At 45.6% G+C, this 19,752-nt stretch overlaps 1 protein-coding gene and 1 long non-coding RNA gene across 3 annotated transcripts in view; one reads left to right on the forward strand and one right to left on the reverse strand.

Moving 5' to 3' along the window:
* The window catches only part of BIN3 (bridging integrator 3), a 51,539-nt gene extending 36,948 nt beyond the window's left edge, over positions 1-14,591 (reverse strand). The window contains exon 1 of one of the 2 annotated variants that reach the window (XM_038384585.2): positions 14,461-14,591. In XM_038384585.2, the coding sequence (XP_038240513.1) occupies positions 14,461-14,468 (8 nt within the window). In that variant the 5' untranslated portion in view covers positions 14,469-14,591. Of the gene's footprint in view, positions 1-8,316; positions 8,340-14,460 lie in introns of those variants that run through there. The other variant, XM_043502981.1, reaches the window with a different exon arrangement.
* Positions 14,592-16,795: 2,204 nt separating this feature from the next.
* On the forward strand, positions 16,796-19,036 carry LOC122457537. Its single transcript, XR_006277101.1, has 2 exons — positions 16,796-16,882; positions 18,473-19,036. It is a non-coding gene; the product is annotated as an uncharacterized LOC122457537 (long non-coding RNA).
* Positions 19,037-19,752: the final 716 nt, after the last annotated feature.

Below are 19,752 nucleotides of genomic sequence, written 5' to 3' on the forward strand. Positions count from 1 at the left end.
TCTCCTGTGAAATATACAACAAGCAGCTACTAGAGTGGCACCCTGAGGTCCCATGCATCACTGACACCATGCCGAAGTAATCAGCTAGCAAACACGCACCTTTAAATACTTTGCCCTTCTACATGATGTTATAACAGAGGATCTCTGAGTGCTTACAAACTGAATCTTTATCTCCATTTTACAGATGGAGGAAACTGATGCATAGAGAAATGAAGTGATTTACCAAAGGTCACAAAGTGAGTCAATGGCAGACAGGAATAGAACTCAGGAATCCTTATTCCCAGTCCCCTGCCCTAAGCACTTAAAGGCCATGAGTAGAGATGTGGCATTTAAATAGAGATATTATGGTGAGCGATGTTGTATCGATAAGAGGAGGTGGGGGAAATTCCACCAACGGCACCCCATTTTAATGCATTATTTACTGTTCATGTTGCACCATGAATTGCACGGTGCATTACAGAAGAGAGAGAGAGAGAGACATGGTCCCTGCCCCAGAAACTTTACAGTCCCAGCCAAAGAACAGTTAACACTGTGCACGATTAGGGATAATTGTTTCTCTGTTGCTAATGATTAATCTTAGTTAACACAGAAACAAACACAGAATTTAAATACAGGCCCCTTACAAAGACTCTGAAACACCACCAGCCAGAGAGGACCATTCAAACAGAGATGCCTCCAGCAAATTAATCTGCAACAGACAGAGTGGCTGGCTGGAAAACGCAAGGAGCAGCAGTGAAGATAGCTGTAATTGAGTGAGTCTGTAAACATTTGGTTGCAGCGGTTTTGGAGCTATGCTGATCCCAAGATATGAGAGAGACAAAGTGGGTTAGGTACAGAGTTGCCAAATTCGGTTGAACGAATTCCTGGAGATTCATCACGTGACATTATCTTTAATTAAAGATTAATCTTTAATTCCTGGAGGGCTGGCAACCCTAGTTAGGTAATATCTTTTATTGGACCAACTTCTGGAGGTGGAAGATACAAGATTTTGAGCTCCTTTCCCCAAAGCTGAAGAAGAACTCAGCAGAGCTCAAAAGCTTGTACCTTCCAGCAACAGAAGTTGGTCCAATAACAGACACCGTCTTGCTCACCTTGTATTACTAAAACGTGACTTTTCACCATTTACTTAATCAGACTTCTTTACCCAATACAGCTTTGCAATCTCATGAACTATGGGGGCTTCCAAAGAAAAGGCAGCCGCTCTGGAAAGTGTGTGGGGCATGGGGAAAAAACGACTATCATTCTTCATTAAACAGCATGACAAAACTAAATAAACTCTAGTAAAACAGGGACACTGGAAACTGACCGGATTAAATAACAAGTCATACTAGAAGGCCTGGATCCTAGTGTTCTAAAGCAACCAAGACCAGTAGGTGAGGGTCCAGGCAACTCGTAGTTTATGTAACAACTAATTGCAAGACGGAAGGGGATGGAAGAATCCGGCCTCAGACCGAGGGAGTATTTCAGGTCTTCTACAGCACCTGAGTAGCCTGATTGAGCTTAAATTGTCTCTCTCCTTCCTCCTACCTTTAACCTGAGCTGACACAGTCTGCTTTAGCACTTGCGTTTCTTCTCGAGCCGAACTGGGATAAAACAAGAAGCTCAGGTCAATTAATGGATAATGGGATCAGCCCAGCCTGTTTCAGATGGCTCACTTTTCTTTAAACTACTCATTACATTTATGCAACGAAGGGCAATGCGGGATGCGAGCTACAAGATATTTCAACTCCATCTCAGTTGGGAAGAAAAAGATTTTCACATCCAAAAAGTTCTGCGTACGGAGGAAGAAACGAAGACTATTTTCTTTCATGGCAAAAGAAAGTCAACAGGATGGTCAACAAAGCTACAAATATACTTTGAAACAGCAAATATCTCTATCAGCACCATGATGCCGGTTGGCTAATTATGTCTGTCTCAGTAAAACCTTTTTGAAAAACCCTATTCATATAATTTTTTTTTAAAATGCTATTTTATATTTTGAGACAATTTTCCTGCTTTAATATGGCTCAGTGAAAAAGCAACACAAGAAAAAAGAACAGAAAGAATAAAGCAATGAAGTAGTAAGAAGATCAGAACCACTGATCTTAGCTGAGATTTTAAAATAAATTGACACACCCGCAGCTTTGAAAAGCAGTTGCAAGAAGCTGCTGGCAGCAGAAAGAGATGTGCTCCAACAATCTGAGCACAAGCCCGAGAACCAATAACTCCTCCTGGGTTCTAATCCCAGTTCGGACAATCTATTGCTGTGATGCCTTGGGCCAGTCATTTCACTACTCTGTGTCTCAGTTTCCCCGTCTGTAAAATGGGGATAATATTATTACCTGATACAGGGGGATGCACAAATTAGCAGCTGTCAGAGTGCGTTGTAAGATGAAGAACTCCAGACATTGTTAGTCCACCTGGATACCACAGCGATGAGCAGATCAGAAATAGATCAGATTGACATATGGTTCCACGTCTTTTACTATGTGTTACAGAGCATCCTCTTGGTGTGCCAGAGCCGCAAATGCTGCCCTAAAAACCTGAGTACGTTTCCACACAGCCTAGAGGAGAAACCTGGACTTGTGTGCGTTTCGGTTCTATTATTTCTGTTGAGCGAGAGAAAGGTGGGGTTGTGTTTGGGGTGTGAAATCCCTTGAAATCATGTTCATAAACAGTGTGGGCATGCTGAGTCGGTCGGAGCTTTCCCACTCGGAAGAGCTCTCTGGTCAGATACAGCCATTTCAGCGAGCCACAGTAACGGTAATGCCATGGAGATGCCAGGCCTCACTCTCCTGGCTGGCGGGGGACTGCTGCAAAGGCAGTGCACGCAGCCCCCATCGGGGCATTGTGAGTCATTCAACGGCAGCCAGTCTGGCTCGCTTGGGAACACCGATTTCAGAAGGGAGGCTCCACCTAGTCTTCCTCAATGGAGGAGGGTGAAGGGCTGAAGAGAGGGCCTGGGTGCTTAAATTAAGAAAAAAGCATCCCATCAGGGAAGTTGATGAACCCCTGGGAGGGGAAGTGTGGCTAATTTTCTCTGAAATTTCCCCAGCAATGTAGTATACTTCTCCATGTACAAGCTCAAAGTCACACACCAAAGGTCTAAGGCTGTGTCTACTCTACAGTTTATGTCGGTAGAACTCACGTTGCTCAGGGATGTGAATAAATCACCCCTCTGAGTGACATAAATTACACTGGCATAAGCACCGGTGTGGACAGTGCTATGTCGGTGGGACAGCTTCTCCTACCAGCATAGCTTCTGCCACTCGCAGAGGTAGTTTTGTTATGCTGACAGGAGAGCGCTCTCCTATTGGCATAGAGCGTCTTCACCAGATGTGCATTGATGCAGCTGCGCCACTGCAGCGCTGTACCTGTAGACGTGATCTAATTCTCCTCCGCATGCATGGGAGAGTTGCAGATAAATCCTCCAGGCAATGGGGTATACAGCCCAATGAGATTTGTAAGAATTACAGATTTTCTGTAGTCCCCTCTGAAAGTAAGATGCAGAGGGAACTGTCCGACTGGATCAGACCATGTGATTTCTAATCTAGGGCTGCAGCTGTGGTTTTATCTATTCTCCTGTATAATAACGTTCCCCGCCAGCAAAAGACTCAATTTCCTGACAAATCTTGGCCACTCTTGCTCCCTCATCAGGCAGAGACCAGAAAAAATGGAGGAGGGCTATCAGTCTCAGGAATTTAAATGGAAATAAGCATAGACTGCAACAAAACACATGGTAACACCCTCCACTTGAGGACTGCAAAACACTAATCAGGCTTCCTAAGACCTCTCTCAGGTAGATAGGGAAAACACATGAATATTTTCAACCACCACTGAAATGCAGCTGCTTCTGGGGATAAGAACAGCTGCTGGTTCAACATTGCACAGCAATCTCCAATGATGGTTTGGGACAGGAAGTAAGGAAAAAGCTGTATGCAACTGAAAGTGGAGGGGAAGTTGGAAGGGGCACAATTTATTTACGCACAATGTACATGGTCAGGACCTCAGGGTTAACACTAAGACTCCTGCCACGGGCTCTCAAATAACTATAAGGGGCCAGACTAGGACTCACTGAAAAATTTCTGTTGAAACCGGTTTCCAACTCAACAACGTTTTTCATGAAAAGCATCTGCTTTCCAAGGAAAAATTTGATTTTTCATCAAAAAACCCAACGCTGTGTTAAGTTCACCTTAATTAGGAGCAAAGTGCTGAAAAACCTTCAATTCCCACTCCCTACACACACCATCTGGGACATTGTCTACATTAGCAACACTCCGGCAGCTGCTAGCAGTGGGGCAGCTACAATGTTTGTAGCATCAGTGGAAGCACTAGTGAAGACGGGGGGTAGGTGCTTCTCGCACAGTATGATTCAATGCTGTTCTGTGCAGCTTTTCCTGACATAATAGTAAAAATGCCCAAGCCCCGTCTACACTAGCGACCTTAGGCAGCTGATGAAATATGGGTAACAATTCTGCTAAAATAGATGTGTCCTGGCAAGAAGTGGGCAACACCTCATAGGATCAGGGCATAAGAGAAATTATTCACTGCATGCTGACAGTGTGCTTGGTGCTGTACAACGCCTTAGTGAAAAACCTATACAAGCACTGAACATCCATGTCTCAGATAGCTGAATCCGAAGTCCGAGACTGTCACAGCCTTAAAAAAAAAAACCCTATGACCTTATACAATGCACCAATAAGTGTCCAAGGAGCAGGGGAGAATTCCAGCCCCAGCCCTCACAGGTGAGAGATGCATGAACACAAGACACAGTTGGAATTAATATATCACATCACTCTGGATGTCTTGCTGTACTACATGGTGTCCATGGAAACCACATGCACCGTCCCACCCCACTCCCCCTTCTTTATAAGAACTCATAGCAACCGCTCCAAACAGAACACTAATGCGAAAGGAAAAAATTATTCAAATGGATCACAAACAGCTTATGTTAAGAGAGATACTGCGCCAAATTCTGTGTTGACTTCTGCCCATAAAGCTCCATTGGGAGGTCAGTGGGATTGCCTGGGGCATGCAGCAGCACAGAATTTGGCTTAGAGTATTAGACACCTCTGAAATCAACTGAAAAATATACAGACTTAACCCTGGGTTTCACTCCGCCCCGACAAAGCTACAGGGCACAACCCAACAAAACTAGTCTCACTGTGAGCCCCTATAACAAAGAAAAAACTCATAATGTAACCACGCAGTTTATGTTGCCTCAAACTATAATCCTTAAGTATTTAGTCCTTTTTGTTCCAAACCTGCTTCCACTGAGTTCAGTGGTGCAGTACTAAGCCCACAGACTGTAAGCTCTTTGGGGCAGGGACTCTTTATCCCGTGTGTCTTCTGCAGAGCCAAGGCCAGTGTCAGTGCTCAACAAATGCAATAATAATGTCAGAAGTTACTCTCCCACCCGCTCCAAGATGATAATGAAAAAACTAATGATTTTTACTCACCCATCAAAAGAGAATTACTCACGCCAGGTGCGTGGGCGAACAGAATTTTGCAAGGCTGTTTTAGGCCCTGACTATGCTACAAAAATAACCATTTTAAGCGTGGTTGTGAAAGATGGTTGTGGCTTAACTGTGTTATAAGATTGGTTTTTAGTCACCCGTATGGAACACCACCACCACCAAATCATGTGATAACCATGTTAGAGTTAAAAGAGGGTGCTCACATAGTTTTTTTCGGTACACACAGGTAAGAATAAATTATGGCTCTGATTCTGGTGCATGTGGAGGGGACCCCTGAGCCTGTGTGGACCCCCACGGATTCCAATGGCTCAGGGGTTCAACTCACACAGACTAATTTGCAGGATCAGGGGCTACATTATAACACAGGTAACTGCATTTCACTATGGTGTTTAAACATGAGTACTTCTGTAGTGCATGTGACTAGCTGTGCTATAAAATCAAGTATCTAGGTATATGTAGGAAGTAATTATCTATGTAGCTATTTATACCTTGCTCACCACTTTGGTATCAAAGAGCTTTTTTTGATCAAATTTTATCAGATACTAAGGGCCAAATGCTGGTTTCACTGGGAGTTTTGCCATATACATCAATGAGACCATGATCTGGGCTTTAGAAAACACCCTTGTTTGCTTTTCTCCAGAACTCACTGATCAAACTGGTGCTAGCCTGCTATCATTATAAAGAAATTCTGTTTAAATTCCATCATGAAAAGTGGCATTTGGCAGAAAAGCCCTTAGTGCATGGGGCACGGAGAATCAGCTCCCCTCTCATCCCTAGAAATGGGCCTTCTAGTGCAGAGATAACAGCGCTTCTCTTGCAGAGACAGAAGACTGCATTCTCCAGAGCTGTCAGGCCTGCACCAGGTTCCCTACAGAACTAAGTTCACTCCAGAAAGCTGACAAAGAAGAATTCCGGGTTGAGACCAAGTTTAAAAAATGTCAGCATACAAGGTATTTTGTGGAGAAGGTAGGCAAGTTAGGAGTTATAACCCATTGAAAATGGAGGCTTAGTCTAAAAAGTACCTTCTTAACTGTAACTGAAGTATCCCTAGACTGTAGGAAGCTAGAAATAAAGCTCTTTGGGGCAGGGACTGTCTCTTTGTATGTGTTTGCACAGCACCTAGGAAGATGGGGTCGTGATACTGATCGGGACTCGGGGCATGACTGTAATATTAATAATGTTAATAAATAATAAATGTTTATGCTGGAACCTGAACATGCCTGTCATTTCCCACCTGTTCCCAAATATACCTCCTCCCAGTACCTCTGAAGTAGATGGGGTTCAGTGATCTAGAAAACTGTGATTTACTGTGCTCCATGAGCTAATCATCAGCCTTTACACATCAAAATCATTTGGAAAATGGATTAACATGGAAGTCTTGTTAGATCAAACCTGGTAAGGGTTTGGGGAGTTAAATGTCACAGGACTCTACAATTCAACTCCTAACTTTAAATTAATGCTAGGTGTTTAGTCTAGTTAGTATGCTGGAACTGGAAAACTACTGGAGGAGGTGAAATGTAGCTTGAAAACCTGCTTTTGAGATACAACAGACCTAGGTTTTAAGTATTTTCTTCCATAACTACAGGTACCCTTTAGATTATAAATAGATGCTTGCATTGTAACTGAAGAGGAAAACACAGAAACCACTGGTTCAGTAATGGCCCCAGTATAGCCCAAGTCACTCACATTTGCTTTCAGAGAATGGAGGTCAGAAGATCAGTTCTGTATTTTCTACTCTTTCCCCCAAAGTGATCTGGGATCTTTAAATTTCACCCGTGACAGCCACAGGAATAGAGCTCAATTTAATATGCCATCTGAGGGACAATACCTCTAGCCATACAGCCCCCACCCTAGTATGGCCCTGAAATATCAGCACAGGAGAGGAAATCCAGATCCTGGTTTGGAACTTGAGTGGCAACCTCCAGGTCTCAAAGTGTATTGCCACCGAGCCACACACAGCAACTTGCTGTCTATTCCTCACTCGTAAACCTGCAGAAAAAGTGCTTAACTGCCTATCAATGCTGTGGTGACAGAGCCACTAAATACCTGCTACACCACAAATACTCACTCTAAAGGGCTAAGCAGTGGAACAATTCCTGACAGCACCAGCAACCAAGCTACAACTTCTCAACGGAGTCTCTGGGGCAGCTCATTTAGGAGAATATAATCCAAGCAAGACACAAAATCTTAATGATGCCAGTGTGAGTCACAGAAGGATCAAGATTCAAAACTACCCACATAAAATATCCCTCCCCAAACAAGCCTAATTCTGCTCTAATTAAAGTTGGCCCTAAAACATGGTAGAGAAAACGTCATCTAGTCATAACCAGGTGTGGAAGACAGGAGATCTGGGTTTGATTCCTGCTTCTGTCACAGATTAGTTATAAGGTCTCTGGCAAGTCGCATCCTCTCTGGGTCTCAATTTCCCCATTTGATCCCAAGGATTCCAGTGTCCTTTATAAACATTAATTAAACCTTGCAATACCTATGCGAGGCAAGTATTATCTCCATTTTACAGATGGGGAAACTGAGAAAGAAAGACTAGGCCACCTTCCTCAAAGCCACACACTGAGACAGTGATAGAGCCAGGAATAAAACTTTGTAGCATCATGACTCAGTCCCTTTCTCTAATCACTAGGGGAAACCTCCCGCTAACCTTCGAACAGTACATTCCACACTGCGGACATGCATCTGATGAGGGCCATTGTTGGAGAGAGGCAGCACGCTCAAACTAAACAAATAGTGATATATCGGCTAAACAAAGAAAACTCTCAGTCTTGAATGTTTGGAACAAGGCTCATCCTCTCTTTATGCAGAACTCCCAGCAAGCGAAGTGATATAAATGTTAGACATTTTTTACCCTGACATTTGGGAAGCAGGGCACAATCCCCTAGACAATAGACCCCCTCTGCTATGCATGTTGTTCTACAGAAGAATTTGTTACTGCCTGGCTCGTTCACAGTCATCGCAGCCTAAATGGTCCAAGTGTGACCTCAGGAATCTTCCTACATCAGAGGCTGCACGTCAGTAAGACCCTTTCCCCTCCGAAGACGTACTGAATTCCAGACCTAAGTGAATGACACAATTCATTCAATAAGCGGCAGCACGACTTCACATTGGCCACATCTGCATGAATTAGCGACTATTACAGTTGGCATGGCCTGCCAGCCATTGACAACCGAACTGAGAGCGATTGTCTGCTTTATACACAGACTAACCTCCTCAGAGTTCAGGTCTCTCACATTCATGTGGAAATGGGGCCACAACACGCGCAAAGACTGACGCTGATCTGTTGTGGAGGAAGAAAGGGGAATCACAGATTTCAGTTGAGTAACCCCACCCTTGACAATGACCCCTCATTCCTATCCCAGCAAAAGATGAAAATTTCATCTCCCAGTCACATGGCTCAGCGGTAACCATGTTTAAGCCATGCTCTATGATGGCTTTCCTGGATGGTTCCATCCTGACTGTCTGTCTTCATCGCAGTATTAGCGCAGGTGACTTCTGTTGAGTTACCCTAGTTCGGGTGAGAACGGCCACACCACACAATAATCCTCATACTGCTGTGTCCACACTGACGCTGCTCTCACTTGTGTGTGGTGCTAGGATTTCTGGGGGCATATCCCATGGTTCCAAACTGCAGTAAACTGAGCTGCTCCAGGAATTCCTTCTCAGGGAATTACAGGAGAACTCATCTGTCCTTTCTGGGCACAGGAATGGGGTTGTGGGAAAGGACCAGCGACACTCGAGTGGCTCTAGCCTGAGTCCACACTACACGAGTGGCCGTGTTAATAGCTGATGACTTGTGCTAATCTGAACTTTAGCTTGTACCACCTGACAGGCCAGTGAACTCAAGTGAAAAGCACCATCATGCTCAGTCTAGGGGTACATCTACCCTGCAATGTAAGCCCAGGTCTAGTGGAACCTGAGTCAGCAGACCCTGGGTTTGAGCACCTACATGGATTGTCAATCCTACATTAGGAATTTTCTAACCTGGTCCCAAAACTGGGGTTCAAGCATCTACACTGCAGTACACAGATCTGAGTGCAATCAATCATATCCCAGCTTTCCTAGTACCCTCCCGCCATGTGGCTGCTCTAGCTCTTTGTTGTGAAGCTTGGGAAAATCTGACTGTCCACTAAACTTGACTGTCCAAAGGTCCAAGAAAGCCAGCCCATGGGAATGTGGGAGACTTTTGGCTGACTCCCAGAGCTTGGATCCAGTGGGGCTGCATCTACACTGCAAAGCAATAGGGCTTGAACCCTGGGTCCCGGACTCCCAGTTTGACTCAGACTCTTTACCCTTGTGGGGTCCTGGGACCCTGGGTTCGAATGATTTGGGTATAGATGGAAGAGAGGTTAGGCTTGAGCCTAAGTTTGAACCTTGGGTTTATGCTGAAGTGTAAGTGCACCTAACTGTTTTTGTGTGGGGACGTAACCTGAGTTATAACCAGGGATCCTAGTTTTCTGTGATAAAAAAACCCCAAATCCTCTGATAAAAACCCCATAAAAATCCACTTTTTTCGCTATTTAAAGGAAATGCTGAACTTTAGTTTCTCTAGCCACAACATATATAGGTATCAGTTGACACAATGTTTTATTGATATATTTACAATTTTTAAGCTGACAGCCCGAGCACCGCTGCCTGGGGCTGACCTCCCAAGCCCTGCCCTGATTATCTGAATTTTTGATTATCCGAGCAGGCCCCAGTCCTAATTAGATTGGACAATCAGGGTTCCATTGCATATGGTTTTATTTTCTCACAAAATATAAAAACTAAAGATTCTTTCTAAGAACACAACTTCTGCATTTTTCCATGGCAAATGGATTTCTAGGCTCCCTGGCTATAACTCATGTTAACTTTGTAGTGAAGGCAAATCCTTAATGTAGATAGGAGGTTAACATGCAGTTATGCTCTGAAAAGAGAATTCACAAATGACATGATAAAATTCCCTGTTTACAGTCAGTTATTTCTGATCAGACTGGACTGGCTCAGTTTGAATGTTTCTTTTCTAACAGTCAGCTCTACAGACTCACCAGAGATCTGAGGGTCAAGCTGAGTTCTTTTTGGCTCATTTCTCACCACCAATAGATTCTGCATCCCAAATTTTCCCTTCAGTTACACCTGTACTATCATATTGTGTTCAAAGGAGTTGCAAAGCTGTAATTTGGCAGCATTTAGCCCTGTACTGTACTTCATTAATGACGATATTTACGATACCTGAGCCATCTGGTTTTATTAGCTCTGCAGTGCTATCAGGTGCAGAATGTAGCAAAAACTGATTCTCAGTCTACAGGGAGTAAATCTGCTGAGCTAGGTGCTATTTTCAGTTATTTTTCTGACCATAGCCACATTTAAAAGTGCATTTACAGACAAAGACTAAAGATTATTTGTCTATCTGCCAGCCCCGCAAACTCAATCTGGGATCTCAGAATCAAGCTAAATTCTCTCTTTCTTCTTACATCACCATACATCTACCTCTAACTATTTTGGCTCTGCATGACTAACACGATTGAAAAATTGCTTAGGGCAGTAAAAATATTTTTAGTTAAATGACCAACACACACGACAAGAACTGTGGATGTGATCTGTCCCATAACGTTTCAGGAGTCTTGTACAGAGTTTTTAGCAAATCTGACAAACGCACACAGAGGAATTTTTTTAAACCTAAAGTTTTTTGTTTGGAGTTAAAGGTCCTTCAATAATATTTGCAAACCAAACATCCCGTCATTGTCTGAATGCATGAGAATCTCAAAGTGAAACTATCTATCTATTATTGCCCAGGCTGAACAGAACTAAAAAAGTAGAAGTGCATAAATGGATAAAAAAAAAAATACAGTAGGTTTTTACTCTCCTTCCATTTTTAACAATCAAAGGAGTGAAAGTTAAGGACATTTTAAGTAATATGACTTTTAACGTGACACGGTCACCTTAACTTTAGGCAGATTTATAAATGTTTGGTTTTAGGATGCAGCCAATTATAGCATAGAACACAGACGATGCAGCGGTGTCACTGAAAGCGCAGGTGGAGTGATTCTGTGTTGTGCAATTTGAGTAGTAAGATTGATAGAGAGTGAAATGAATTGATTACTTTAAAATTAAGTGCAGCAATAGGTGTTTCTATGTATAATTTATCAAAATAAAGTGATGCATGAGTCACGACTAAAAATACACTGATTAGGCTACCTGGACTATAAAGTACATATTCCTTACATAGCCTGCTAGCCATCTATAGGGCAGTATAATCAAGAAGATGATTCTGTTCATCTATCCATGCCATTTGTCTTCAAGGCAGATCTGCTGACTTTATGGATACAGAAAAGTTTCTCCTGTTATCCTTGAAGAGCCAATATAAACACAACAGAGCGAGCTGGAGTCTCTTACAACAAAAGTTGTCAGCAAACTTCTGATCCTAGAATCTTTAGTACTTATGGTGACAGTAGGAGGGAGAGAGAACACTGCTGGATTTTTCAACTCATAACTTGAATTTGCGGTGCTAGCAGCTAGGAAAAAAAAAATCAAACATTTGACTTGTAAACTGAGACCATATGAGCAGGAATCAGTGAACAAGAATAATTACAAAACCCAACAAGGCTTTCTAAGCAAAACTTTATGCGGGGAAATGGAGGTCAGAAGAATCTAATCAGAACTGCTGCACATTGATCTGTTACAAAGCAGGAAATCGAGTTTTGTAGCCGGACAAGTAATTTATATTTAGAAAATCATTCTGGATAGCTGAGTAATTAAAGCAGGTATGCAAGTATACTGATGATGCGTGTACGTGACCAGGCTTGATTTAAATGTCTCCATCAAATGATTTTTGGACATTACAATAAACATTAGAAATGCCTAAGATAGATAAATACCAATAATCTCAAAGAGAATAATCAGTTATTTTAATTTATTGCAAATAAAGCATAGTCATTTGAAACCATGAGTGTGAAGGGCTGCGTTAGCGTTTCAAGTATCTGATCACAGAACCATTTTCATTAATAACAGAAGCACAGACAAAGCAAAAAGTGTACATTTATTTTATAATCACATTTGAAATAGGCAAGGAGGAGGATGCAGTCAGAGAGAAGGGAGAGATGATGGGGGGGGGGGGGAGACCAGGAAGGAAGAGAAGGGTGTGTGTCTGGGTAAACAATAAGATGTTAAGTGAGTACTATCCTACTTTTGAGAAAACCAATTTTTGGGCAGGATGTCCTATGCATATATGCACATTGCTGAACTCTGGTCCTTACTCATTCCATCCCCTCCCTTCTGTTTGCTACTGTCCCATCTAACATTAGGCCCCAAACATGGTTATCTTTACACATTAGTAGAGCCTCTGAAGTCAGTGACGGGGCCTTAGATAATAAGCTCTTTGGGGCTGGAAATATACCTATGCCTGCAGCTGTACAGCACAATAATGGCCTGATCCTGCTTGGAGCTTCTTAGTAAGTACATATTCTTTAGGTCAGACACCGTATCTTGCAAATTGTTCGGTGAAGTTAACACACATTTATTTTAACACACGAACATTAATAAATAACAATGCTTAACATTCCCAAGCTAAGATGAGGTATGCTGCCAGGCCTGTTACAAAGGTAGGAAGCCTTCCCACGAGGAAACTGGACAGCATTGCTAGAACACACGCAGAGTACATACAAAACCCAGTCCCCTAGTCTGTATTGTTACTATTTTAATATTGACATTATGAGGTGCAAATAATGTCTGTATCACAAACATATTGAAATCCACTTGAGAGGCAAGATACAAGTTAAAGTGACTTCCGATAGTTCTAAACCCCAGGTAGGTTTTATAAAACCTCTTAATAGACTTTCGGGCATTTAAAAAACTAGCAAAAAAGTTTTGTTTTGATGTAAGCCTTCCTCTGCTGTGTTTACATTACAGACATTGTTATGCAAGTACAGTATATAAATAAATAAGAATTTGGGACCAGATCCAAAACCCTTTGAAGTCTACAAGTGCCTTTCCACGAACTTCAAGATGTGCTGGATCAGACCATTAAGGCCCTAAAACATGCTTCTCATCCACAGACCAGGAGCTGCTTCACAAAGGGGAGCCAGGTTTCAGAGCAGCAGCCAGGTTAGGTTGTATCTGCAAAAAGAAGAGGAGGACTTGGGGCACCTTAGAGACTAGCTTTTTAAAGGGGGAGCCGAGGATCAGTCCCGTTTTCTATCAGGGGGAATTAACGTGCAGAAGGGAAGCAACTCTCACACCAGAGCGGAGAGCAGCAGAGCTAGGAACTCAGCCCAGGCTGTTGGATCCTCAGACCCTTGCCCTGTCCGCAGCAGCCTGGTGCTGTAAGGGGGGGGGGGGAAGCCCTGAGGGTGAAAGGGACTGAAAGAAAGTGAAACTAATCAGGCCACTTTCAGTGAGCTGTCGCTCACGAAAGCTTATGCTCTGATAAATGTGTTCGTCTCTAAGGTGCCACAAGTCCTCCTGTTCTTTTTGCGGATACAGACTAACACGGCTGCTACTCTGACACCTCTCCAAGGGGAGTAACCAACCACCCCAGGTACACTGGGTCACACAGGACGGGATGCGAGGCAACTTCCCGCCCCACCAGACCGTGACAAACTTGACATATTTCAGAGCAGCGGCCCTGTTAGTCTGTATCCGCAAAAAGAGCAGGCGGACTGGGGGCCCCGGAGCGACCAGCCCCATGTGTTGCAGCCCAAGCTTTCCTGCGCTAACAGCTCCCGTCAGGGGCTGCCTTCGGCGGAAGACTTATAAGTCTCCCCACTGTATTTTCCGCCGAAGGCAGCCCCTGACGGGAGCTGTTAGCGCAGGAAAGCTTGGGCTGCAACACATGGGGCTGGTCGCTCCGGGGCCCCCAGTCCGCCTGCTCTTTTTGCAAACTTGAGATAACGGCACTTTGCTACAAGGAGACAGGAGCGGGCTCCGCGGGGGGGGGGGGGGGAGGGAGCGGAGCGCCCGGGAAGGGGGGGGCGGGGAGGGGCCGCCGGGGCCCAGCGTCTCCCGCCGCTGCACTCACCAGCTCATGCTCCCCTCCGGCCCCGGCTTCCTCCCGGAAGCGCTTGCCCCCTTTAGCCCCGCCCCCGCCGGAAGCGAGGCGAGCGGCCCGCGAGACGGCGTGACGTCCCGCACGGCCTGGAGGGCGGGGGGGCCGCCCCCGCTGGAAGCTCGCGCGCCGGCTCGTGAGGTCGCCGCGCCGCGTTGTGATGTCACCGACGTGGAGCCGTGCGGCGGGGGGGCGGTGACGTCCCTGGCCGGCGCCGTGACATCACGGGGGGCGGGGGAGAGGCCGCGCCGGTGGCGCCCGCCCCAGCCGCACGGGGGCCGTGCTCCAGACCGGCGCGTCGCCGCGTCGCTTAAGGTTTCGCGGGCCAGTAATACACGTTAACCTTTTTAGGAGCTTGCTTTCGGTCGGGCTGCCAAATATCTGTAGCTCACGAAAGCTTGTGCTCTCATAAACGTCTTAAAAGAACAGGAGGACTTGTGGCACCTTAGAGACTAACACATTTATTAGAGCCTAAGCTTTCGGGAGCTGCAGCTCACTTCGTCCGATGCATTTGGTGGAAAAAAAAAAAAAAGCATCCGATGCAGTGAGCTGTAGCTCACGAAAGCTTAGGCTCTAATAAATGTGTTAGTCTCTAAGGTGCCACAAGTCCTCCTGTTCTCTTTGCGCACACAGACTAACACGGCTGCTGCTCTGAAACTGCTGTTGTAGGTAAAGCAGAACAGGGCTTTAAAATGTTTAAGAAGCTTCATTTGAAGTTAAATTAAAAGGCTAAAGCCCCCCACCCCCACCCCCACCCCCGCACCGGTGAGTGCAAGTGCTGCTGAAAATCAGCTTGCGTGGCCCCCCACCCATAGGTGGCCTACCCCCGCCCCAGAACCGCAAACTCCGCTCCCAGCAGTGGCTGCGGCTTATAGCCCGGGAAGCCTTCCGAGGCAGACGCATTGACACCCATTTCAGAGTAGCAGCCGTGTTAGTCTGTATTCGCAAAAAGAAAAGGAGGACAAATTTGTTAGTCTCTAAGGTGCCACAAGTACTCCTTTTCTTTTATTGACACCCATGCGGCTGAATGGCTTTCACAAAGCGGACGGCTTACTGGCCCAGGCCCTGTTTGCAGCGTGCGCATCCCACAGCGCTCTTCCTGGGAGACAGAATTTGTCCAACTGGCCTTGTCCAAAAATCTCCCTCTGTTGCTGCCCAGTGGATGTGCTACTGGGGGCTGTGTTGCAGCGGTTACGTATGTTTGTGGCAGCGGGCTAGAGAGGTATTGCTCCAATGGATGGAATGACTTGTCTCTCCGTGGACAACTTTGAAGCTAGCTTCTCATTTAAAGCATGATTTATTTATTATTAGACGCAGCCCCTGGGGAAGCCATCCCAGCATTTACATAAGGCCCAGTACACGCTGGGACAGGTTAGCAACTCTGGTTTAGTCATTTCAGTGTAGGCATCCAGCCAGGTTGGATGGATTGAGTAAGTCTTCCAGTTCTTCCCTTTAATTCTGAGTCTTGGTGTATTTATTCCAGACTGCCGGAAAGCTGGTATAACGCACAAAAAAATGTTAACAAGTAACAATGCCAGGATCCACAAGAAAAATAAACTTGAGAGACAGGACCATGGCAAGGAACTGATAGGAACAAGATGCATTAAATGTTATGTAAGGTGAAGGCCAGTGACTAAGAAGAAAAATAAATTGCATACTATTTTAAAAAGCCCTTGAGGGAACAGTTGTGTTATGAGTTTTGCAATGTCAGGAAGGATCCAGCTGCACTCAATAATCAATGAAATTGATGAAGTACATGGGAACTGAATAGGGAACCATATGGTTTAGCACTTATAATCTTCAAAGCATTTACAAACCTTTAAAAATTACCCCTCACAAGCTTCCAGGGGTAAATGGCCCCATTTTTCAGATTCAGAAACCGAAGCAAAAAGAGTAAGACCAAAACGTTTAGATGTGCCAGATTGTGCCCTCTGATTTTGGATGCCTTTTGAGTGGCTGATTAGAATTACCTAGGCCCACATCCTCAGAAATATTTAGGCACTTAATGCTCATTGATATCAATGGAAAATAGGAATGGAATGGAAATATTTTCCAGGAAACTATGCCATCAGGCATGATTTTCAGAGGCACTGAGCTACCACAGCTCCAGCTGAAGTCTATGGGAGCTGCAAGTTTTCAGGTCCTCTGAAAGTCAGGCTCCAAGTGGCTCAGATCAGGCATCCAAAAAAGGAGGCACCCATATATAACAGATTATTTGGAAAATTTTAATCAAAGTGACTTAAAGCGATTCCTGTGCAGGAGTCCCAGAACCAAAGCCCCAACATCTACACGGTAATTTTTGTCCCTTAAGCCTGAGCCCCGTGAGCCTGAGTCAACTGACCTGGGTCAGCCGTGGCCATGCTGCGAGTCTTTTATTCTACTGTAGACGTACCCAGTAAGGTTATATGTCCCGCCCTCTCTCATGAGATCCTTATCTGGCCTCCATTGCTGTAGTACCTGAGTACCTCATGATCTTTAATGCATTTATCCTCTCACCACCCTCATGAAGTAGGGAAGTGCTGTTATCCCCATTGTACAGATGGGGAACTGAGAGATAAAGAGCCAGGGGTTTCAAGGGTATTTATGTGCCTAAAGATGTAGACAGGCGCCGAGGGGGAGTTAGGTACCTAATCTTCTTAGGCTCTTTTGAAAATCCCACGAGACACCTATCGGCATCTTTAAGCACCTAAATACCTTTGAATATCTGGCCCTTAGTGACTTGGCCAAGGTCACACAGGAAGTCCATGCCAAAGCAGGGAATTGAATTTGAGTTTCCTGGGTAAATACCCTAACCACTGGATTTTTGTCCCTCTGTTACTCAGTTAACAAGGCAGAGAACAGACCCTAGATTTCCTGCCTCCCAGGCAGGTGTTGTATCCACATCCTGCCCCCTTGCCCTGCTTTATATGTGCAGCCCCAAAGGTATGCATGACACTTTATGGATATGAAAAAATACAAAGCCCCTGCCTCGTACATCCTTATAAGTAAAGAATGGGGCATGCTACTGTAATGGGCACAAATGCTGCAGCCTTCCAAAGTACTAATGCGACATTTGGAGCCACCACTGCAAAAGGCTGTCACGTACTTTAAATAAGGGGAAGACAGGTGCGCACAGGATTACAACATGCTCAGCTTCACACCCCAGGACTTGCATACAAGCTCCCCGCCCCGATTGCGGCTGCTGCTGCACCTGGCTGCCAGACATACTCCTCTCTGCAGTCCTAGATGCTTACCTCTCCCCCACCCAATTTCATCATCCAGGCCAATTGCACGCTTCTCCTAGGAGTCCCGTCTCGCTCCAGTTTGAGGCACAGGGTTTGAACTTCCTTGCAGCGTGGCCCCAGATCCCTATTTTGGAAGAGGCACAGGGAGGGAGAGGCCAGTGACCTGAGTGCCAGTCAAGGTGGCAGCAGCCACAGCCTCTGCTCAGTTCCAAACACGAACAGGGCGATTGTCAAGTGCAGGCAGGTGCCCTGCCGTGCCAGTAGGATGCGAGGAAAAGGCTTTGAGTCAGTCACTTGCCTGGGGAATTAGAACATCACGTCAGGACCATGCAGACTCATGTCTGTATCCTCAGGGTGGGACAGGGCTGGAGAACAAAGGCTCCTGTGGCGAGAGGGACTGATGGCACAGGTAACCTTTTGGATCAGTATAAAGAGAACCTTTGAGGAGGGATGGACCCTTACTACTAACAGTCCCAGGGTAAAATGGTGGTGCTCCAGGGTGATGACTATGGTCATTCTTACCAACTACACCTTTGCCTGGGGGAATCTTTCCATGTCCTATGGTTAGGAGATACTTGGAGTTGTGGGTGGTGGAGGACAGAGATGCCTTTGCTTTAGGAGCAGATAAAAGGGCATCTCCAAAAGTAAGCCCAACAGAGGGCACAGAAGGCCCTGGTATTTCAGAAGGTGATGAGAGAAGCTAGGGGGGCTGGGTGGCAACATGAGGGGGTGAGTTTCTAGGCTTTTCACCTCACCCACAGACCCCGAGTGCAGAACAGAGACAGCTCTTGGATTGAATGGGCAATGAAGACTGAACTCCACTCCAGAGGAGGCCTCTCCAGAAACGGCACACAGGCAGCGTAGCTTGCACCGTTGTTGCTCATGCTGGACCTACAGGATCAGAGGAGAATTCGTTCTCTGCAGCCCATACAGTCCATGGTCTCCATAGTGAGGCTGCCAACAGAGGGACCGCGCAGTGGCGGCACATCTGCCTTCTTGGAACTCGACTTGGACCCTACCAAACTTTCACGGGAGCTGCCAACGTTCCAACGTCCAACGTTTAGTGACGAGTGACCTGGGCCGAGGAACCTGGCAGTGAAATGCTGCATGTTGCACAGCCTCCCTCCATCACTCCCCCTGAGCCAGCCACTCCCCGGATGCTGCTCCTTTCCCCATTTAAAAGCCACAAGCGTCCAGGACAATGCCAAAGCGTTCCTAGCTAAGTGCCTTGCCTATTGCATAAGAGGCTCTCGGGCACCGTGGCTTCCATTTCATGTCTGCCTGTTTGGATTCCTGCTTGCAGAATGATTAACTTTAAGGACTAATATATATATATATATATATATATATATATATATATATATATATATGTTTTGATTACACTGCCTTTTTGCCAACTGGGAGCATTAGTCATAGGATTTTTGTGTGTGGAGATACCAGGCTTAAAGCTCAGCAGAGCTTCTTTCTTTCTCCCCGCTCCTCCTCCTTTCTGACTTATGGGCAGGATTCCAAGCATGATGAAGAATGGAGAGAGAGAGAGAACGTGCATTAACATCTTCAGGGAAAATTACTCTGCATTATTTTTCTCCCACCTCCACCCCCACCGGAGAGAGGAAACCACCAAAGGCTTTTTAAAGGTTTGGGGTGGGTCTTTCGACATATGGGGGCCAGATCCTCAGCTGGTATAAATTGACACAGTTCCGGGGGCTTTGACAGAGCTACGCCCATATGCACCAGCTGAGGATCTGGTCCACAGTTTGGCACCTATTCATCTCTCTGTATAAAGCGAGGGCGGGGGAAGGGTTCTGGATTGGCAACTGTCTGGTGATGGGCAAAACAGGGGTGCCTCACTTAGCTCGCTGCTCCCTGGGCATGCCCCGCCCCTGCCCGAGGAGGCCCCACCTTGAAAGGGAGACCGGGTGTTCAATCTCCACCGTCCATTCCATCTTTGTGGAAATGGCCAACAAAAGGAGCCAACTCGCACTAGTTGCAGAGGTGATTTTGGTGATGCCTTCCCCCTGGAACTAGACTACCATGATTA

Source organism: Dermochelys coriacea, chromosome 26 (assembly GCF_009764565.3).
Source record: "Dermochelys coriacea isolate rDerCor1 chromosome 26, rDerCor1.pri.v4, whole genome shotgun sequence".
NCBI lineage: Eukaryota > Metazoa > Chordata > Testudines > Dermochelyidae > Dermochelys > Dermochelys coriacea.